Genomic DNA, 22,417 nt, shown 5'->3' with positions numbered 1-22,417 from the left:
AATCAAATCAATAAAACTATCACTTGGCACCATTGCTGGAGACTTAATTCTAAAAAAAAAAAAGAAAAAGCAAAATAAATGTAAAAAGTGTCTAAAAGAATGCTATTTTTGACCCTAGAGGATAACACAAGGGTTAAACACCCCCAAAAGGAAGTATGGTTTAACCCTTGTGTTGTCTTCCTGTCAACCATGGTCACTTTTTCCAACATTGATGTCACTTTTTCAATGGTTTGGGTGCTTTTTATGATGTTTTTGTTGTTTTTCTGAAGGTTTTTGACATTTTAATGTTGTCTTATTTCGACAGCCCATTTTTTTTGACGAAAAATTAAATAAAAATGAACTGAAAAAAGGACAACATGAGGGTTGGATGCTTTTATGTAGGTCTTAGTGGTCCCCTAATACTGTATCTGAAGTCTCTTTAATATAGACCTTAGTGGTCCCCTAATACTGTATCTGAAGTCTCTTTTATATAGGTCTTAGTGGTCCCCTAATACTGTATCTGAAGTCTCTTTTATATAGGCCTTAGTGGTCCTCTAATACTGTATCTGAAGTCTCTTTTATATAGGCCTTAGTGGTCCCCTAATACTGTACCTGAAGTCTCTTTTATATAGACCTTAGTGGTCCCCTAATACTGTATCTGAAGTCTCTTTTATATAGGCCTTAGTGGTCCACTAATACTGTACCTGAAGTCTCTTTTATGTAGACCTTAGTGGTCCCCTAATACTGTATCTGAAGTCTCTTTTATATAGACCTTAGTGGTCCCCTGATACTGTATCTGAAGTCTCTTTATCTCAATTTCAAACAATTGAGAAAACATATGTTTACGGAATGCATAGATTCAGTCTCTACTAGAACACAATTAAAAATGGAAGTGGGATTAATCTTTTGTCATAAAGTTATAATTCATAAATAATAATGTAAAAATCCATTATGGGAAAAACACAAGTGGTCATATCCCGAATAAGTTTCTGAATTGAGTCCGGAATACATGTTAACTTGTAAACATTTTACCATCAATGCATGCTGTAAAGATTTTTCACTATAATGTCGCTGTTGTTTAAATCCTGTCGGCTCTAATGCTGCATTGTTCCCCCCGCCATTATAATTTTTTATCTTAAATCCACCAGCCATTTTTATATAATACCAACATTTGCAGCATTCTGAGCCTTTCTGGTTACTAGGAAAACTCAGCCCGGAGTAATTATTTAATAGTAATTATTATTATTCTCCCCAAAACAAGTTTCCCTCTTATTTTTAGAGAAAAAAAAACGCAACATTGTTTTAAACTTTCACTGTCTTCCGCGACATACTTGTAACAAACATTTACAAAAGCCCCTGCGAATTCAGGCATTTTGGCCCACGACAATCTCATTAATCTTATGTTGATCAATTATACATTAAGTTGCTCAGCTCCCTGAAACTCTAAAAGTTTTGGTCCAAATATTAAAGTATGAAAATATGTGGACTAAATGTGGTCAGTTTCCATTATGTCCTCATGCATGTCCATCAGTCACTGTGGATTCAAACATTATACAAAAATATTTAAAGAGACATTTATCATGCAGTGTAATGGAATATTGCTACAAAAACAAACACCTAAAGCTCCTGTTCTGTCTTATTTTCTTTCTTCTCCTTTTTTATTGTTCATTGAATTGCTCTGAAAGTCAATCCCAACGATAGCGTTGGCCACCATCATTGTTATAGTCGTGTCTGGACTTTAAGTGTTAAAATATATATTTACACTTATGATTCTACGTGGACAGACCTGTAATCTGTACCGGTCTCTCAGATGACCTGTAATCTGTTGTGGCCGTTAAAAGAGCCTCATGTTCATCTTCTGACCCACTGGCTGAACAACAGCATGATGTGAAACAGCAACAGATCCTCCACCAGCGCCGGGAAATAAAAAGCTGCATTCTTCTCTGTGCAGCTTCTCTCTGTGCCTGGTCGCTTCCAGCTGTCCCGGTTCTCACAGCTTCCTCGTGAAGGAACGCTTCGGCCATCTTGAACATGTCGGACGTGCAGTGCTTTCCTCCGTTGGCTGACACTATCTCATCGATTTTTTTCATGAAGTCACAAACTTGCCTTTTGCGTTTTCTTCCTTTGTTGTCAAACACACAGTATCTCCCAGCACACATGGATACCAGGGCTGACACACAGCTGCTCGACTGGATCTTCTGATCCATGTACTGACCTCCCAACTCATCTCCATGAGTGAACACCAACATGGTGTACTTCTGGGCCTCTTCGCCGAATAGTTCCGGTAGCATCTCAAGTAGGGCAACGTTGGTTTTGGACATCCTGCCAATCTTCACCACAATAACAAAGGCATGTGGTCCTGGTCTGGCATCGGTTAGCGACTTCATAATCTCGTTGTACAGCTGTTCAGGAGACAGAACTTCATCAGTGAATCCTGGAGTGTCGACCACCGTGACCCAGCGTCCCTCAACCTCTGCTGACTTGGAAACAGTCTCTGTACTGACTGCACTAAAGTCCAAGTCTGACTTAAACAGATCCGCTCCCAGGATGGTGTTTCCTGATGAACTCTTCCCTTCTCCAGGAAGACCGAGCAGCACGATCCTCATTTGCTCCAACTGGACAGCACCAACAGCTGGAGAAAAGAAAACAGAGTCAACCAGGAATATCAGATGGCCATATAATATAAAATACTTATCGAATGCTGAAATAACTGTTGTGTCGAAAATAAATTTGTTGGCTAACGTTAGCTAGTCTTGATCTACTCGCCTTGGCCTACATGGCATTGTGATATATATCAGTCCTTCCAGAAAAATGCAGGGTTTTTTTTGTGATTGTTGCGGGCAAAAATCCTTGATTATACGGTACGTATCTTCTTTTTAAAAAATGGAATGGAATATGCAGGATATTTATGCAATTTTATGCGATGAAATTGCAGGAACTTGCAAAAACTGTGGTTTGTCGCGTAATTACGTCACTTCATAACGTCACTTCATAACGTCACTTCATTACGTCACTTCATTACGTCACTTCATTACGTCACTTCATAACGTCACTTCATAACGTCACTTCATAACGTCACTTCATAACGTCACTTCATTACGTCACTTCATAACGTCACTTCATAACGTCACTTCATAACAACACTTCATTACGTCACTTCATAACTTTCCCATGGCAACAGGAGAGAATAGCTGCTCTTGTGTAAAGTAAACGCAACATTTTCCACCTTTCTGCTTAGATATAGGTGACTTTTTTGCAATGAAAATGTGGGGATTATGAAATCATGCAAGCCTCGCATTATTTTGCGCGGAAATCAGCGATTTATGCGGCAAAAGTGCTGCGTATTTGAAAAATTGCACGGAAATAGGCAATTAATGCAGCAATTAATGCGACAATTAATGCGTCGTAATTGAAAAAATGCGTCCCCGCATAAATATGCAGACTTTGGCTGATTATGCATTGAATTATGCACTTGCATAATCACATTTTTCTGGAGGTACTGATATATAGACAAAGATTGGAAGCAACCTCCACCCTGGATCTCAAATATTTGTCCATTTATTGATTGATCTATAGAAAGATACAGTTGTGATATCGATGACTAGCAGTTGTTTTCACTCGGGTGGTTTCAACTACACGTGATACCTGGTGGTTGATAAGGTCCTTGAAGGTGACCGGACTTAATCAGCAGTTCTTTGACTTGTTCCTGTCCTCCATTCACATTATTGAAGAGATGAAACCTCCCTGCAAAGCTTCCAACGATCTCTGGAAGTGAACCTTCTTCTTCTTCAGAGATGAAATCCTTCACTGACATCTTCTTCAAGGCATCCCCGTTTGTGAAAAGTATAAAACTCTTTTCTGGTCCATCCCGCCCGAGGACTGCGATGGCTGCGTTTAGAGCTTTCTCTTGTTCTTCTGTGAACCGTCCGACGCTGACAGCCACCAGGAACAGACAAGGTACGGAGGACTGCAGGACACGCTGACACTCGGTCTGAATCTTCCCCTCACGTCCTAAAATTCCCGGAGTGTCGATCACTGAGATCCGTTTCCCAAACACAGTTTCAGATTTTTCAGACAAAACTCTTGTCAATGACCTGAGGGAAGGTCCTGACTCAAAGGCCTGGTACCCCAGGATGGTGTTTCCTGAAGCACTTTTACCGACTCCGGTGTTTCCCAGAAGGACGATTGTGAGATCTGGAGCGGGATCCATGTTCGGGCAACACTAAAACTGCTGGAGAAAGAAAAGAATTGAAAAAATTGCAGAAATATGAAACTTTTATTGTATTCCTGAAAATCCTTGGAACTTCTTCTACAATACAAGTAGACTTACAAAACAGGTCAAGATTCAGGTTTGTAAATACCAAAGTTACCCTTTATGAGTGTTAGGTCCCTGATACCCTTGGAAGTCCGTCCTGCCCGCACAGATTTTAAATCACAAATACTAAATATGTTCAATATTTATGATCTGATATCATGTTGTGTGGGGAATGCTGAGGAACACCAAGGACGCAGTCTAGCTTTGTTGTACCCTTCTGAGGAAGGGCAGTGCTCGTATGAAGCTCAGCAGATCACAAAGAGAGAGAGACGGTGAAGGAGACGCAACATAACTACAAAAAACAGCTACACAGTTAGCTCCATGGTTAGGGTCTGGATCAGAGGGGCATGGCTCTTTCTGTGTTGATTGCAGGATTTTCTGTTTTTGAGAGTTGAGACACTGGTACTGATTATTTTCATTGTGGATTAATATGTGGATTATTATCTGGATTAATGGATGTGTTGTGTAATCTATCCAAATGTTGGATAGATGGAAATCCAGACCCAAATACGAAAGATGAAGGGTCTGGTATTGAGTAATGAAAGTCGTCCGTCTCGAGGGGCGCCACCAAGCGTGCATTTGAAAATCTCACTGCATGCAATTGGATAACACTACGACCAATCACAACAACACACGGGGTGACGTATCCAGAGCCCTGTATGCTTAGCTACCAGTTAAATAGTAGATTAAACTTTCATCATCTGTTAGCTCGCCTGTGGCCCCGCCTACATCAGATACATCAATGTGATTGGTGCAGCTCGCCTCTGACCTATATCAGTTACACCGATGTGATTGGTGCACAGTGGCATAACGAGCCAACACCGGGCCTTTATGCAGGATTATGAAGGTGGGCCCCCTTACTACAGCACGTGATGACAGCGTAATGTTCGTGAGTAGGCTACCATGAATAGGACAGGATAGGACAGACAGCATTTGAGATGAGATGACTGAAACACGCACCACAACAACAACACAAACGCTGGTGAACGCGCACCATGACACAACGCAGACTTTTTTGGAGATTGTTGCGGCCCAAAATGCCAGATTTTGCGGGAACTTTTGTAATATTTTGCGATAAAAGTTGCAATGTCTTTTGTAAATGTTTGTTACAAGAAGGTTGCGGAAGACAGTGAAAGTTGCAAAAAATGTTGCATGGTGACTATAGTGTATCGGTCTTAGGTTTCTTTCCATAGAATGGATCTGTATGGCTAACGACGTCCATAAAAAGTTGTCTTTGCTTTTCTTTATGGACTTCCTGGTGTGATGAATGGCATGAGCTCTTTACTGTTCCATATCACGCTGTAGGCGGATTTGTTCTGGTCTTGTTGCCTTAAAATATTCATTCTTTATTAAGTTTTTGACAAAAGAGGAATGCAATTACACAAGTTACACTACTCACGCACACACGCACGCACAATAACAGGACAGATAGATAAACAGATGGTAGGGGTGGGGAAAAAAAATCGTTAGAGCATAGTATCGCGATATTTTCAGTGGCAATACTGGATCGATACACAGGCGCCAGACAGATAGACAGACAGACAGACAGATATACAGACAGATCGACAGATAGACGGACAGACAGACAGACAGACAGATATACAGAGAGACAGACAGACAGACAGACAGATATACAGACAGATAGACAGACAGACAGACAGACAGACAGACAGATAGACGGACAGACAGATAGCTAAGTTTTTGTAATGATATCGGCCTTAAAGATCCTCTATCAGTCTGGTTCTCTAGTCTTTGTCATTCTTTAAGAGCAGAAACTGACTGACAATTAGTTTATTTGACCATGTAAAAAAACATTAAAATAAAAGATTTATATACATACATTTATGCATACATATATGATTAAAATGACGGATAAATAAGGCCATGTACTTCTCAGCACAATCTTGCAAAATTGAAAGTCAATCAAACAAGCTAGATAGATAGATAGATAAATAGATAGATAGATAGATAGATATAATGTAGTTTAATTGGCAGGCTGTGTATCTTTTCGAATGGTTGCTGCAACACCGATTGTATTTCCCTGTCAAAATGCCGCTGGTTGTGTTCCTCCTCCCTTTTTATGGATTGCCAAATCCCTGCAGTAATAAACATGTCCCAGGCCTGCCAACCTCACGCTGAAGTGTCAACCCGGTCGGTCAAATGTCTGAAAGATGAGTTTATCTATAGATCTACCTGTTGAGCCACTCGTGATCGATTAGTTGTGCTTTCAGAGACTGTGAGGGGTTCAAGAGCGCTCCCTGTCTGTGGAAGTTTCGAGTTGTCGCAAACTGAAAGCATTTTTTTCACGAGCCATCCCAGTTGCATTTCCCCGGCTTCAGGTACGAGCTCTGAGTATTCCAGACCCGTCCGTCGCTTCGTGTCCCCTCGCTCTGTAACAGTAGAGGTGAGCAGCGCGGTTGGTGGACTCGCTCTGCTGGGGCCAGGGACGCGTTGCATCCGTATAGTCCTCCGATAATGCGCAGCGTACAGCCTCCTCTAAACTCTGTCAGAGACCAGAGACCCAAATGGGCCTCGGTGTCTGTCAGACGGTCTAAGTGAGATCCACCATATCAGCGGAGCAATGACATGCACAGCAGACTATATTACAACTCTCCAAATCTCGGACAACAGAGATGGGAGGAGTTATATTTTGAATGTGCATAAAGTTGTAAACATGAGCAGAAATCTGGTGAAACACATCTGAGCTATACTATATATATACACTATATATATAAATATATATACATTATATACTATACTATATATACGATACTGCAACGTTGGGGCACTAGTGCTTCTCTAACATCGGTGCATCTCTAAATGTAACTGTAAATAATTCATTTAATGTTTTATAAAATGAACAAAGTCTTTATTTTCCTCAAAAAGTAAATCCAGTAAGTGCTGCACAGAGGATGAGGGCCAAACATGACTGAGCCTCGGCACAAAGGTTAAAGGATTAGAATTTATGCAAATCAGTGGTTCTCATTCTTTAGAATTTCAGTGGTCTTAGTTGATCCCTCAACATTAATTTAACTTTGGGTCCCTGGTCCCTACACCAGGCAGGGACCCCTGGACCGGTTCACCACAGACCCAAATCTTCTCAGCTGTTGCTGACATATGCTACTGTCTCTTCATGTGGCTCATTATGTTTGGCATATTGTCTGGGTCAGTTCTTATATCATAAGAAGGTAATAATGTAAATAATGTAAATGCTAAATGCCTTAATACCTGTTGATACCACAACAACACAAAGTCTCTTCACCCTACAGGTTTGCACATATCAAGTAAGACTTGATTTCTCCATTTTTTTTGCACAAAACTCTCCAGAAAGTGCCATTTAATGGTTTACTTTTCAAATTGTTTTCCTGGGGGGGGGGCATACCCCCAGACCCCCCTAGGGAGAGCCCCATCCCCCACATGTATAACAAATCCATATTTAAACCCTGAAGTATATTGATGCTGAAAGAGCCAAAGAAATTGCTTTGTACGCGGCAAAATGTGGGTTGCCCCCCCCCCCCCCAAATCTCACTCCGAGGTTTTGGGAAAAGTTGGCAGCTCTGTGTCCGATACTTTCACCTTGTGTTCTGTGGTTATGGTTTCACTTCTGACAGGTAGATCACCTGAGCCCATATTAACAACACAAGCCTGTGTATGGCATCGTTATCAAGACTGAACCTAAAGAATCAACAATATTTCGAATACCACGTGAAAACAGCCTTAATAAAATCCTCTGTAAAAAAAACTGAAGGTATATTTACTGTGGGAGGTTTTGCAACCAGGATGTAGATCATTGTGTTTAAAAGAGCCAACAAGTCAATAAAAGCAATGCAAACTGACCTGAAATCAGTGCCCTGGGGTTTCCCGTCGCTTTTTCAGTAGTATTTTTCAGTAGTATTTTTTAGGAGTATTTTAGTGAGGAGCAGACATTTCACGTGATATCGTCACCTTCGGCTGCAGATGTGAAGGGGTTGGGCAGGAAACCGGAAGCTCGTCTTGTCTCGAGTTGACTCTGAACGTCGATTAATATAAAAGTGAAGTTGGATAAAATAAAGGAGAAATAAAGCTTAATCAGACGTGATGCAAGAACGGGAAGAATCCGGTGAGTTTCAGGCGTCCTATTTGTTTTACACGCTCTATGTGTGTGTGTTTGTGTGTTTGTGTGTGTATAATATATACCTGGGACTTTAAGACTAGGTCGAGGTCTCGCGCACACCCAGTGAAAGTGAAGGCATCGAGACATTGTTTTGCGATCACTTTTTATTTTTTATTTAAACAAATAAAGTAAAAGTGCCAAACATCGGTCCAGATGTTTCACTCTAAAACACAGACAGGAGATAAAGGAAGGAGGGAGACACACAAAAACACAACAGCAACAATGCAGCTCACAGACACACACAGACACACAAATAAGAGGGACGTTCTACAACGCTTATCGTGAAAAAAGCTGAACGTTGTTTAATGTACCTAAACAATAATCAATGATCACCAAATTTCTCTCTCACACTGATCCTTCTAACCAGTGAAAAGTGTCCAAACATCTAAGCCTAAGTCCTATTATTATGGACGTTAGCTGACATTAAGCTGCATATTGTAAGGAAAAGCTTGACGTGAAAAAACTTAACGTAAAAAAATTAACAATAATATTTGCTGTATTTTAAAATTGGCCTGTTGAAAATCCTTATACCTCATTGACCCGTATACAGAGGCTTGGATTAGATTGTTTAACATAAGGCATTTAAAATAAGTAGGGTAATTTGTTAACAGTTTAATTAGACTTTTATTTTGATACGATTTATCTGAAATATGTAAGGTTCAAACTAGACAAAAAATATAACATATGTATGTATGTGTATGTACATATGTATATACAGTATATATATATGTGTATGTATATATATACAGTGGTGCTCATAAGTTTACATGCCTATGCTTAAGTTGACTACAAAGAGGAACAAAAAAAATCATCTTTTGTATATAGATCTTAATAAAATGTATTTATATAAATAAATTTACACCCCCCTATGTAAAAATACAGGGGGCATAAGTATACACCCCCCTATGTTAAAATACAGGGGGCATAAGTATACACCCCCCTATCTTAAAATACAGGGGCATAAGTATACACCCCCCTATCTTAAAATACAGAGCCATAAGTATACACCCCCTATCTTAAAATACAGGGGGTATTTACAATACATTATTCATTCATAAAGAAAATTGCTTTCCTTAAAGGTTGGATTTTGCCTCATTTTTTTTTAATTAAGGCATTAAGATCAATTTCCAAAAGATGACTTTTTTAATCCCTCTTTTTAGTCAACTTAAGCAGGGGTGTATGAACTTATGGGCAACGCTGTATTATATTTATATTATATTTTAAGGCTATATACTTTTGCAGAACTGATGCCGTAACATCATATTCATCCTGTTAAAAAAAACAGCCCATACAAAATGTTACGCTGTCGGATATGAAACATTAAAATGTATTTGTCCTTTGTCATTCTGCAGTTTATAGAAGTCAACAAGCCTTTGAACGCAACTCAAACTGTTTTCTGACCATGCATTGGATTCATAATTCAGCTTTCTATCAATGGCATGATGTTGTTTTTACATCTTCCTTCCATTTTAGTTTCCTGTGTACTGAAGATTCCTGACTCCCTCTCTCTCTCCCTCTCTCTCTCTCTCTAAATGAACAGCACCAAGACGGAGAAGAAGTATGGATAACCCTCCAAACAGTAGGAAACCTTCCATGACTTCTAACCATCCAGTTCTACCCGTTGGCAACCTGCAACCACAGCAGGACGTCAAGAGCACTGATGCATTCAGGGGTCTAGTTTTTTTTTCCCATGCAGTTGGTTGGTAATTGGTCTTACAACAAGGCATAGTGTACAGTGTACCATACATGAAAAAACTCAGACATACAGTACAAAAGGAGACGGGGGAGGTGTCCTGAACACAAGTGCTCTGATTGACGTTCCTGTTTTCCAGTGTATAACGCATCAATAACTTCTAAGAAAGCAGCAGAATTAGCTAAAATAACAACCAATGCACACAATAAATGCATAGTGACTAGACATGTTGAATATATTGATCAACATCGCTGCTATCATAACACAATTTTCTATAGACGACATCATCAACATCATCATCATTATCAAGACAAACCGCATCTTATTCATATCTAGAGATGGAATGGTTCAAGTAAGAAATGTGAACTGTTTGGGCATGTATGTATGTATGTATGTATTGTTTGGTTTCAATCAAAAAGTCACTTGCAGAAAAAAACTTCAAATAAAGTCATCGGGTTGAAAAATCCTCGGTCTGTCGTAGGCCTGCGCGATTCGGGGAAAAATATGAATCAGGGTTTCTTTTATTGCTTAGAATTGATATCACGATTCTCTGCCCCGATTGTTTTGAACAGGGTGAATCGAGATCGCAATTTTATAATGATTAATAATTGATTGATTAATTAATTAAGTGCCGATATCAATATAAATATTTGGTAAATTTACAAATCCGATATTCCCCCCCAAAAAACACAACCGATTTCCCTAACATTAGTTGTTGGTAGTTATTTATGAGTCCTCATTAAAATAATATGATAATGCAGTTTAAAAATAAACTGGTTTGTTTTATTGTCACAACGGAACAGAGGAACCTCAGAATACATTGTACTGAAAAAAATATACAAACTTAAGAAAGGAAACTTCAAGTCCTTTGAACAAAAACAGAGTAACAAAAAAAAGTCAGTGTTGCAAAACATTGACGTTGTAGAGCGTCCTCTGGTGGACAGAACATGCAACGCCATCACTAACAGGGAAGTTGTAGAGCGTCCTCTGGGGGACGGACTATGCAACGCCATCACTAACAGGGACGTTGTAGAGCGTCCTCTGGGGGACAGACTATGCAACGCCATCACTAACAGGGACGTTGTAGAGCGTCCTCTGGTGGACAGAACATGCAACGCCATCACTAACAGGGACGTTGTAGATATTCCCCTGGTGGACAGACTGTGAAATGCCAATATTTATTGTCCTAAATCAATTTAAAAACAGCAACACCCAGACTGCCTTTCTGCAAAATTCTTTAAAAAGCCTTTAAAAGAATAACGTGAGACCAACTCCTTTAACTGGAGTTCATTCTGAAGCTGATTCCATGCAGATGGTGCTGCAAAATTTAAAGCTTTTTAATACTAATAATACTAATAATTTAAGGCTCTATTAGGGATTTAATGTTACCTGACAGTGACCGGAAAAAAGTGGAGAATAAAGCGGCAACTGTGCAAGCACTTTGGCTAATGCTAATGCTAATGCTAATGCTCGCAGCAATACTTCCAAGATGAGGGCACATTTGCGGAGACATCACCCAGTGGGGCCGGTCTGCTGTTAAAAAGTTAAAACAGACTCAAATAGCACCCGTAAAACAGGATCATGAGGGTCTAGTCTACGTGAAATGGAGAGAACTTCCTGAGGCACTGTCCTGTGTCATTGTGAATTTATATGTCTGTAGATGAAAATCATTACATTTCCTTTAAGTTCAAAATAACCAGCTGGCTGAATATGTCAAATGTATGAAGACAGTCTTTTCTCCTCTGTGTTCTAGTGTCAGAGGTGAGACTGGTTGTTGTTGGGAGGACTGGATCAGGGAAGAGCTCCAGTGGAAACACCATACTGGGAGGGGCAGCCTTTACTGCAGATGTCAGCCGTCTGTCCGGTAAGACAAACAGAAAAAAAAAAAAACGATTATATAATTATACATACGATTGGTTTTCCAGTGTGATTGGGAAGTCATAGTCTGCTACAACAATGAGGCGGGAACACCGTGTCTTTAGGCTGATTCATAGCGATACATAGGCTCAACTCAGAGTTACCAAGCAACAACCTAGTGGACCAATCACAGTCGTTGTGGTCCGCATTGTCAAATTTCTCGATAGGTGCTTGGGAGCGCTTGTCCAACGTAACAGCAGCACTCACTTTTGAGTGTTCCAATGACATTGACACTCCATTTCAGACACATTACTAGAAGTTCTGGCCGGATGTCAGCGTTTTTTTGGCAAATTAGAACTATTCTTGAGTCTTTTGCTTCACCCTCCTGTTGTCCTTGGTTCAGAAATTTGGGTTTCTTTCAACCAAATTATCAAAAATAAAAAAATAATGTTGATGGTTCTGTACAACGCTCTTCACAAGTAAACTAAATGATCAGTTCACTACTTACATTGGATTTGGGTGTTTTATTCAATTTTATAGCATTTGAAGAAAATAACTGTTTAAAAGGTGACACAGATGTTGGAAAAAACAATAGACTTAGACCACCGACTTGAAAATACGCCGACATTGGACGCACGTCTGAACGTCTCCCGACCAATCAGTGTCAAGTATAGCCACTGAGTGCCCCTGGCCACTGCTACTATCAGTTTAGCATGTGTTGCATGTTAGTGTTTGCTACTTTTACCAGAGAATGTCTAATAAGAGGAGAACTTCCACTCTCGGGAACCTTCCGGCTTCTGAACTGGTTGCCGTTCCGCTCTGGTTCCATGTGAGGGCGCTCACAGGCTAGTGCAGAAGGAATGGAGGTCTATGGAGCTATACCCCTGAAAATCCACTTTTCTCAGGATATTTAAAGTCATTTTTAGTTCTAAAAAGCCTTTTAAAATGTCAATGATGTTATACGCACCGTACGGCCAGAGATATTGCTTTACGGCGAGCTCTGAGTCACTTCCTTGGTTCTCTCGAGGCATCAACAAGCTTACAGGTTAGGCTCTCCCTGTCAATAAACAACTTAGACAAAAAAGTCCACCTTAACATTCTCAGAGAATGCCCGCAGACGGGTTCTGACATTCTGGTTCCGAATTGGATCCCATCAGGCAGGATCTCCGGTTGTAATCAGTCCATTAACAGTATGCTTGTTATGGGCAACCACGACTCAACCTGTAAGAAATCCAAAGGATATGATTACTCGTTTAGTCAACTTTCAATCTATAATCCATGTTGAACCTGCAAAAAACTACAATCATATCTGAGATTTCTCAACGGCAATCAGGTGAAAGAGACAAATTTAGCCTTCCAGCTCCATAGACTCACATTCATGTTGCACTTGCCCATGATCACCCCCAGTAGAACTGCAGCCAAATTCGGTACAATAGGGCTTAATAGGGAATGATATGGTTCTCCATAGACAGGCTCTGCTTATACACAGAGGATGTGTTGATGTATTGGAGAGTTGAAGAGTGAATCTAACTGTAAGACAAAGCACATGTTGAGTAACTCTGCTTTCTCTCCTCAGTCACTAAACAGTGCTGTAAGCAGACCGGTGTGGTGTACAACAGGCAGGTGACCATCATCGACACCCCCGGCCTCTTCGACACTTCGCAGGATGATGAAACTATAAAGCGAGAGATCGCCAAATGCATCAACATGTCGGCCCCGGGGCCCCACGCCATCCTGCTGGTCATCAAGCTGGGGCCTTTCACAGCAGAAGAAAGAGACGCCGTCGGGAAGGTGGAAGAGATCTTTGGAAAGGATGCCTGGAAGTACACCATCATCCTTTTCACATATGGGGACAGAGTCACGTCACACTTCCAACAGCTGGTGGAGAAGGCTGGACCCGAGCTGCAGACCATCCTGGCTAAGGTGGAGAACCGTTACCACGTGTTCAACAACCTCAAAGCCAACGATCGCGGACAGGTGCTGGACCTGCTGGAGAAGGTGGAGGAGATGGTCAATGCCAACGGAGGACGGTTTTACTCCAACTACATCTACGAGGACGTGTGTGAGATGCTGCGTAAGAGAGAGGAGGAGCTCAGAGAGTTGTACGACAAGAAACTGGAGGAAAATATCAAATTGGTGGAGTCAAAGTACGAGAAAAAGCTGAGTGAAGCTCAACAGGAGCGCCAAAAGGTGGAGAACAGACTGCAGTCTGAGCTGGAGGAGGTGAAGCGGTACTATCGTGCTTTAGAGAGTGGAGTCCGTCATGTTGTAGAGCACTCAGTGAAGACTGACACCATGGAAGACATTGTCAAGTTTCATGAGGCCCTGAAACTAAACTAAACTCAGCTGGACACTCAACTGTCTTCATCTGGACAGACTGATGGACTTTAAATGAGTTTAATACTGGATATAGATGCAGAAAACTTAACATCTGTGAGCAGAACTCTTATTCTGGCGGTGTCACATCCTTGATCTTTACAATGAAAAACATGATGCCACTGCAGCACAAGTATAAATGAGTGGAAAAGTAAAAAGACAAAGTCTATATTAGATGTCTTTATTCCAGCTTGATGAAGCAGACAGTCACTCTCCAAAGTTACATTCAACAATATTTTATTCACCTGACACACAGGTAAACTTCCACCTCCCCAGTTCATAACTTTATTCTGTTTGTTTTTATCTGTTGGTTACACAACGATCATAGGGATGTCTCCCTTGTATCATATTTTTAACATTCCAGGCATACATAGTTTATATTTACCATTTGTACAATAAAATGTCATTAAATCCAGTCATCCATCCACCTCATCCTCATGCACACACATAAACACTGTACACGTTTACCAATGGAGTCATGTTTAAAGGTTGTTTGCCTTTGCATTTAATATCCGTGAGTCGAGGAAAGACAAAGCAGAGTACCATTTGGTTTTTTTCAAGTTCTGACCGCTGCGAGATGATTTGTTCTTAAAGCCGAACGGAGAAGACGACATGCAGATACTGTATATTACAGACTGAAACCTCATATGTGTTCAGAGGACCCTGGTCCAGTATTTCAGGATTACAGGAAGAAAAGGAAGGAGAAGGATTCAGAGAGAGATGGAAAGAGGTAGAATGGGAACTAAATATTTACATTTAAAGAGAAGCTGAGAGGGAGAGCAGTAAGAGAAGGACAGAAAATGGTCATAGAATTCCTAAATAAAAAAAAATCCATTTCATCCTTCTACTTACTTTCTTCTCTTAGTGTCTAAACGTCTAAAGCCAAGCACAGTAGTTAGGTTACTTCTGTTGGTTCGCCAGTGTGGTTCATACAGGAGTGAAGAGTCTTTACATCGTCATATAGGTACACATAGGATATACAGTACAGTACATTCTCCAACCTCCAATACTGACGTTTCCTCTGTAACAGAGACTACTGAGGCCCCTTCTTCTTCTTCTTTGGTCTCAGGGAGTCTGTGTAGTAGCAGAGGCTTATTTGGAACTGTGTATTAGTTTTAGGAATCCAGTGTAGGGACAGGAGAATGTCACCTTTGCAGTAAAGTGGCACAAATGCAGCTGCAGAAGAAAATGAGATACTGAAAAAGTGCAAAGAGTCTAAACATGTTTTGGTCGCTTGTTAGTTACATCTATGTTTTTGTTCTGGACATATTGCTGTGGCTTTGGTCCGGAAGGTGTACGATTGGAGAAGCCAGAGACCGCAGGTTGGTTTGAGATGAAGAGAAGCTGGCCCGGGCCGGACCAAGCCAGGCCAGGCCGGGCTGTCTTTGGCAGGGCCATGCTGGGTTAGGAAGAGCTCTGCGTTTGAACGGAGATAGAGTGGAGAAGACAAAAAAAAAATCTCCACAATCTCTTTCTACCTGCCAAAAATGTTCTCGTACTCCAGCAGTATGAGCTCCACTATCTGGTTCTGGTAGACCATGTGGACCGCAATGTTCCAGGTCTCCGTTTCAGGCCGCAGCAGCGTGGGGCCGAAGACGATGGCCACGCTCTGGGTGGTCATCCGGTTCTCCTCCCCGTGGTCGATCACCCTGGAGGAACAAGGCAGAGGAAGACACAGTGTCTCTCAAAGGGAAATCCACTCACACAGTAACACTCTACTGCAAAGATCTTCAAACGGGGGTCCGGACACCCTAGAGGGTCCTCCGAGTTGCTGCCAAATTATTTGGATCCATCCATAGTCATAAAATGTCAGAAAATATACATCAACATCAATCTAACATATTGTGTTTTTTATGTAGGCTATGCAACATTGATGATAGGCTTAATGGAGATGAATAAAGAGAGGCCGGCTTTTTTCTCTGTGGGCTCTTTAATGTCTTGTAGGCTAAAAACCTCCTGCAAGAAAATATTTATAAAAATAACTCTGTATATGATGGGCCAACTTGTTCGTTGGAGTTTTGGAAGTCTTAATATTATTTATGTATACTGTTTTGGTATGTACATGATAAATCAGTGTCAAGAAACTATTTACATATGCAGCAACACAGATGGCCTACAGCTAAAGTAGCCATAAGGTACAGATAAGCTTAAGGATTCACTGTGCCACATAGTAACATTAAAACATGATGTATAAATATATGAATATACCCCCATTTTTTTTAGCTAAGGTGCTCTTGGCCTTAAAAAACGCTGAAGACCGCTGGTCTACTGTATGTCCATCGGCTCCATAATGTGTCGTTCAGATTTGTAATCTCTTAAAACGGAATGTAACACGTGTGTGTTGAGATGGTGTCTAGGCATTGTTATTTTTGTATTCAAATGTGTTTGGAGTGAAGAGGAGTTGGTCTTACTTCCTGAGGTGTTTGAAGAGGGCCTGCATGGTGTCGTGGTTGGGTTTGGGCAGCTGTTTGATCAGATCCTTGATGGCCTGAACTCGCTGCTTGTAGTCTGGAACCTCTGCACAACAGAAAACATTTAACAGAAGTCTGACTGGACAATCGGGATTCAGCACACAGTTCCATGGATCGGTGTATTGCTTCACTGGTGCAATGTTGGAGAAAGTGAACCGTGATGCTAGTGCTTTATTGCTAAATTACCAGTGGTTAATGCCTTAGTACGTGGTTTATTACCAGAGATGGCAAAAGTACGCACACCCCGTACTCAAGTAGAAGTACAGATACTTGTGTTAAAAAGTACTCTGGTAAAAGAAGGAGTACTGATTTAAATTCTTTACTTAAGTAAAAGTAACAAAGTACATACAGGGAAATTTACCTTAAGTCTAAAATAGAGCCTGACTGATAAAGGATTTTTAAGGCCGATACCAATACAAGTATTGGGTTATTTAAAAAAAACTACATTTCAATATGTCGGCCGATATATATATATATATATTTTTTAAATCCAGAAAAAAAACGCACAATAATATCGGTCGGGCTCTAGTCTAAAAGTAAAAGTAGCCTTGCAAATGACACCTGGACGACACAAATGTTACTAGAATGCACAGTGAGAAACTTGAGTGGACATGGAAAAAGGCTCCTTATATGCCGTTAACATTACCACGGTTGCCTGCCGCACTTTGCAGTTAAAGGTCCCATGGCATGAAAATTTCACTTTATGAGTTTTTTAAACATTGATATGCGTTCTCCCTGCCTAGTGTCCCCCAGTGGCTAGAAACTGTGAAAGGTGTAAACCGAGCCCTGGGTATCCTGCTCTGCCTTTGAGAAAATGAAAGCTCAGATGGGCCAATCTGGAATCTTGCTCCTTATGAAGTCATAAGGGGCAAGGTTACCTTCCCTTTCTCTGCTTTGCCCACCCAGAAAATGTGGCCCACCCATGATAGAGGGAGATCATGGCTTTCAAACGAGCAAAGTGGCAGTTGGTCAAGGCCACACCCCCAGCCTCCATCCAGACCTTCTCCAGATCTTTCCGCTTTCGGGGCTGTTGTTGGGCAATACAGACTTTTAGCACCCTCCAAACATTTTCTATTGGGTTCAGGTCTGGAGACTGGCTAGGCCACTCCAGGACTTTGAGATGTTGCTTACGGAGCCACTCTTTAGTTGCCCTGGCTGTGTGTTTCGTGTCGTTGTCATGCTGGAAGACCCAGCCAAGCCCCCATCTTCAATCCCAGCCTTGTGCAGGTCTACAATTGTATCCTTGATGTCCTTACACAGCTCTCTGGTCTCAGCTATTGTGGAGAGGTTGGAGTCTGTTTTATTGAGTGTGGACAGCTGTCTTTTACACAGCTAATGAGTTCAAACAGGTGCAGTTAATACAGGTAATGAGTGGAGAACAGAAGGGGTTCTTAAAGAAAAATGAACAGGTCTGTGAGAGCCGGAATTCTTACTGGTGGTCAAAAACTTATTTCATGCAATAAAAAGCAAATTAATTATTTAAAAATCATACAATGTGATTTTCTGGATTTTTGTTTTAGATTCTGTCCCTCACAGTTGAAGTGTACCTATGATAAAATGACCTCTTCATGCTTTGTAAGTAGAAAAACGTGCAAAATCAACAGTGTATCAAATACTTCTCCCCACTATACTAAGGAAAGCTCCTTGTGAGACTGGCTCTAGTGACTTCAGATACTGTATTAGGGGACCACTAGGCCTCTATAAAAGAGACTTCAGATACAGTATTAGAGGACCACTAAGGTCCATATAAAAATACCTCAGATTCAGTATTAGGGGACCACTAAGGCCTATTTAAAAGAGACTTCAGATACATTATTAGGGGACCACTAAGGTCTATATAAAAGAGCCTTCAGACTTTTTAAGTTCAGCATCCAATTTAAAGATCTTATTCTTACAAATAAAGCATTGCATGGTCAGGCACTTGTTTATATCTCTGAGCTGCTCCATCAGTACACCACTAAGGTCCCTCAGGTCTCTAACCAGGGACTACTGGTGGTCCCACACACTCGTTTGAAAGCTAAAGGTGACCGTTCCTTTGAAGTGATAGCTCCTTCCTATTAAAGCAACACCAAAGCACTTTTCCTCTTTGGTCCCCCTGCAGATTGAAAGTTGAATTGTCCATTACCGCTGTCTCATTGGAACTAGAGATCCACTACCGGATGTGGCGGTTATAGCCAGTAGAGAGCCGCAAAGCACTGAAATGATGTTGGAAACATCATTTTAAGGTACAAAAGAATCTTTGTTTTTGCTTTAACTTTTTTTTCTACAGTCTCGGTTGCCGCTTTTAGAAAGCAGCTGAAGACACACTTGTTTCAACTCGTTTCTAACTCATGTTTGTAATTTTAATCTTTTAATCTTTTACCTTCACTGGTATTTTATTTGTTTTTGCTTGTTTTGATTCCCACTGTATTTTTTACAAATGTTTATTGTGTGAAGCACTTTGTCTGTTAAAAGTGCTGTATCAAATAAATTATTATCAAATTATTATTTAATAAGTGGGTTTGGGGGTCTTCAGTGGTCCATTTAAGTTTTCAAACAAAGTCCTTTCATTTGAATTCCCAACTGGACAAAAAATATGATATAAAAGCTCAAATCAAATGCCTCACTATTGGACATCCCACTGTTTCAGTATAAGTTATTTAAGTAAGCCCAACATCTGTAACAAAATCGCTCCATGAGGCACTCCTGGGGAAATAATGCGTATTGAGCTAAAGTCCATGACAAGAAATCAGCCAACATGGTGGTTTGGGGTTTTGCAGCAGTACAATCCCTGAAGCAAAGAGGCTTAGTAACGGACAGTGCACTCCCTTCAGCATGTGAGTGAGTGCATGAAGAAATACAGTGGTACAGCTGTATGGAACACGTACTGATGGCGCCGACAAAGTCATGGAAGAGAGCGTAGGTGAAGAGAGGCTCGGGCAGCTCTCTGAAGTACATCTTTAACGCTCCAGTGGTCACATGGATGTCCTCCCACTTATCGTCCATCAGGTTGACCTTCTCATCTGGACACACACACACAAAAACCCTTCAGTCAGAAGGACTTACACACTTTGAAAGTCTAAGGGCTCTTGCACACTGCCTGCATGGCGTGAGCGTGTCAGCTGCATGGCGTGTCCGTTTTTATTTTTTGGCTGCCATGTTGACAGGTTAGAGCGTGCACACTGCTTGCGTGACACGACTTAGACACAACTTGACCTGTACCAAAAACGCATTCATGCTAGAAATAGGACCAAAACCATTTTTTTGCGTGACACGCGAGCGTGTCGGTAGCGTTTCCAGGCAGCACAGAACCCAAAAAGATGTTTATATGTCATTTTGGTTCAAGTATATTTAATAAATCCTATTTTCGGTTGAACTCCTTTTTTTAAAAATTGTATTTCAACTGAAATCTGATAAGACCATAACATGGACTTTTATCTCAGGAAAGGGAATTGAAATACAAAAATACATATTGAAATATGTGCAAAAAAAATGTACAAGCAAAAAACATATTGACAAAATAAAGTTGAAGAACACGCTATTATTTCATTTTATTTTGTATGTGTACAGACAAGGCCAGCAGCAGCAGCACGTTAGACACGTTTCTGGTGTGCAAAGACGTGGAAAATGCCAGGCAGCCGCCACGCAAGAGAAACGCCACGCAGGCAGTGTGCAGGAGCTCTAATGTGTCAAAAAAAGAACTGCCAGAATATTTCTAAATAACCATTTCACATGATTCTCTATGTTGTTTTCTCTCGTGCTGTGAAGACGGGCAGTAACTTACCGTGATTGACAGCAAAGCGGAGCTTTTGTATGATAGCCAGGTTCCCACTAACTCTGTACAGCCCGTCTACACACAGACCTGCAGGGGATCATGGGAGGAAACCATTAATCAGCTCAGTAATTAGGCATGTAACAAGCATTAGATGATTGTCTTATTAAAATGTACTTTTACATAATCACCAATTCTTTGTTTAACTGCAATGAATTGCTAACATTTTCCAAGGTCCTAATAAGTATGACTGTTGACCGTAATTGACAATTGTTCATTTAAGAAAAAAAGACATTGTTTGATGATAATAAAGGGGCGTGGTTTAAGTCATAGGCTGTGTACCTGTGTTATTACATTATCTGGGTCACAGGACAGTGATAAAACCAAAAGATGTGCCCTGGAACTTTAATTTTTCTGAAAGGGTAATACATATATTCATATTTAATTCAATTTGACTGAAAGAGACAATTATATTGTTAACTACAATTATTTCCGAGACAATTAATTGCACAGCAACATTTGGAATTGTTACAGCTCTATCGGTAATGCAAATTAGTTTCTATGCCTTGTTTTTATTTGCTTGGCGCACCAGGAGAGAACAGTGATTGTGCACATGCTGTGTTATCATGAGGCAGTAAAGCCACCCTTCTTTACGACAGGCGCATTAAAAGATACCAGATCCCTTTCCTTCAAACTCAGGTCTGCTACATCTGAACCCACCAGTGTTCTCCACGTGGTCGATGCACATCTTGACAAAGGTGGGCACTGTGACGTTCTCCCTCTGACACAAACTGGAAAGACTGCAGCCGAACACCTGGTCTGAAGACACGCAGAGACAAAACCTTAGTCATAAAACAGTCCAAAGTCCTTGTTTACTTGCCCTATGCAGGCTTTTTATTAATTTCCCCCAAAGAATGAATCAACTCTTTGCACTTTGTTGCCTGTAACACCTTTTTAGAATTGCACATAATCCAAATTAGAAAAGCAGGAACATTGAGCCTTTTTTCCCCACAGATCTGAGAAGAGCTTGTGTTACTGAATTAAAGTGATGGTCTGGTACCTTTGATGTAGCCCTTGTCTCGGACGGCCTGCAGGGTGGGACGGCGGGTCAGGAACTTCTTCAGCTTGTGTTTGGTCTTCTTGTTTTCCGAGACGTCCATGCTGGTGGAGGTCTTAATGGCTGCATAGGACAGGTTTGACATGTTGTCCATCACTCGTCTCAACACACTGATTGCCATGATGCTTTGAGAAAATGAAACTGATACGCAGTCGTTTTATAGAGCAAGTGGGACACGTTAACTATGACACTTTTATCTTTGAGTCATGTGTACTGGGTGTACTCTGTTTAGTTTCTCAATTGTCCTATAGGGCTGCACAATTAATCAGATTTTTTTTTATAAGTATTTTTGAATAAAAATGAGAATAAAGATACAAAAATGACAATTCCCTGTGAATTATATTGCAACCGCAATATCAGTAAAAAATAAATAAATCACAAATAGATATTTTCCTCATATGGTGTAGCCCTACTATCATATTTGTTTTCTTCCAAATAAGTCAACTATCAAATCTCTGACTTTTGATGATTTATTATCAGTTTAACAACGTTTCCTATACTTTTTAAATACAGAAAACATTTGTTCACAGCCATTAAACACCGCACGGACCTCGACCTTTCTTTGAGTCTCGTTGATCTTTCTCCTTGTCCTGTTTCTCCACACCAGGCGACTCCGGCAAGTCCTCTTCAATGGCCTCATCAGACTCCCAGGCCTGAGTGAGAAAGAGAGAGAGAGAGAGAGAGAGAGAGAGAGAGAGAGAGAGA

The 22,417-nt window shown here is 40.8% G+C and overlaps 3 protein-coding genes and 1 long non-coding RNA gene across 21 annotated transcripts in view; 2 read left to right on the top strand and 2 right to left on the bottom strand.

The window, feature by feature from the left end:
* Positions 1–1,379: 1,379 nt before the first annotated feature.
* Positions 1,380–8,395, bottom strand: LOC117954143 (GTPase IMAP family member 8-like). 3 transcript variants are annotated; one of them, XM_034887707.1, is made up of 3 exons: positions 8,132–8,395; positions 3,625–4,210; positions 1,380–2,611 (listed from the first exon to the last, which is right to left on the bottom strand). In XM_034887707.1, the coding sequence occupies exons 2-3, from the start codon at positions 4,187–4,189 to the stop codon at positions 1,752–1,754; spliced, it is 1,425 nt and encodes a 474-aa protein (XP_034743598.1). In that variant the 5' UTR covers positions 4,190–4,210; positions 8,132–8,395; the 3' UTR covers positions 1,380–1,751. The 3 variants fall into 3 exon arrangements, with proteins under 3 accessions (XP_034743598.1, XP_034743596.1, XP_034743597.1); XM_034887705.1 differs by having other exon boundaries at positions 3,625–4,207; XM_034887706.1 differs by lacking the exon at positions 8,132–8,395 and adding an exon at positions 8,000–8,010 and having other exon boundaries at positions 3,625–4,207.
* Positions 1,693–18,999, top strand: LOC117954157. The gene is made up of 3 exons (XR_004658758.1): positions 1,693–1,703; positions 3,878–3,888; positions 18,886–18,999. It is a non-coding gene; the product is annotated as an uncharacterized LOC117954157 (long non-coding RNA).
* Positions 8,279–14,528, top strand: LOC117954145 (GTPase IMAP family member 7-like). 2 transcript variants are annotated; one of them, XM_034887711.1, is made up of 4 exons: positions 8,279–8,393; positions 9,988–10,026; positions 11,894–12,004; positions 13,574–14,528. In XM_034887711.1, the coding sequence occupies exons 1-4, from the start codon at positions 8,372–8,374 to the stop codon at positions 14,335–14,337; spliced, it is 936 nt and encodes a 311-aa protein (XP_034743602.1). In that variant the 5' UTR covers positions 8,279–8,371; the 3' UTR covers positions 14,338–14,528. The 2 variants fall into 2 exon arrangements, with proteins under 2 accessions (XP_034743602.1, XP_034743603.1); XM_034887712.1 differs by having other exon boundaries at positions 8,357–8,393; positions 11,894–11,993; positions 13,563–14,528.
* LOC117954139 (rho GTPase-activating protein 12-like) overlaps positions 14,543–22,417 on the bottom strand; it is a 71,254-nt gene continuing 63,379 nt past the window's right edge. For 14 of the 15 annotated variants that reach the window (XM_034887675.1, XM_034887682.1, XM_034887678.1 and 11 more), the window contains 7 exons: positions 22,263–22,365; positions 21,656–21,775; positions 21,316–21,414; positions 20,608–20,685; positions 19,712–19,846; positions 16,785–16,890; positions 14,543–16,022 (listed from right to left, as the gene is read on the bottom strand). In XM_034887675.1, the coding sequence (XP_034743566.1) occupies positions 15,848–16,022; positions 16,785–16,890; positions 19,712–19,846; positions 20,608–20,685; positions 21,316–21,414; positions 21,656–21,775; positions 22,263–22,365 (816 nt within the window). In that variant the 3' untranslated portion in view covers positions 14,543–15,847. The remainder of the gene's footprint in view (positions 16,023–16,784; positions 16,891–19,711; positions 19,847–20,607; positions 20,686–21,315; positions 21,415–21,655; positions 21,776–22,262; positions 22,366–22,417) is intronic. The other variant, XM_034887677.1, reaches the window with a different exon arrangement.

The sequence above is a fragment of the Etheostoma cragini genome, chromosome 12, assembly GCF_013103735.1.
Source record: "Etheostoma cragini isolate CJK2018 chromosome 12, CSU_Ecrag_1.0, whole genome shotgun sequence".
Lineage (NCBI taxonomy): Eukaryota > Metazoa > Chordata > Actinopteri > Perciformes > Percidae > Etheostoma > Etheostoma cragini.
This window is presented reverse-complemented; position numbering and strand designations above follow the sequence as displayed.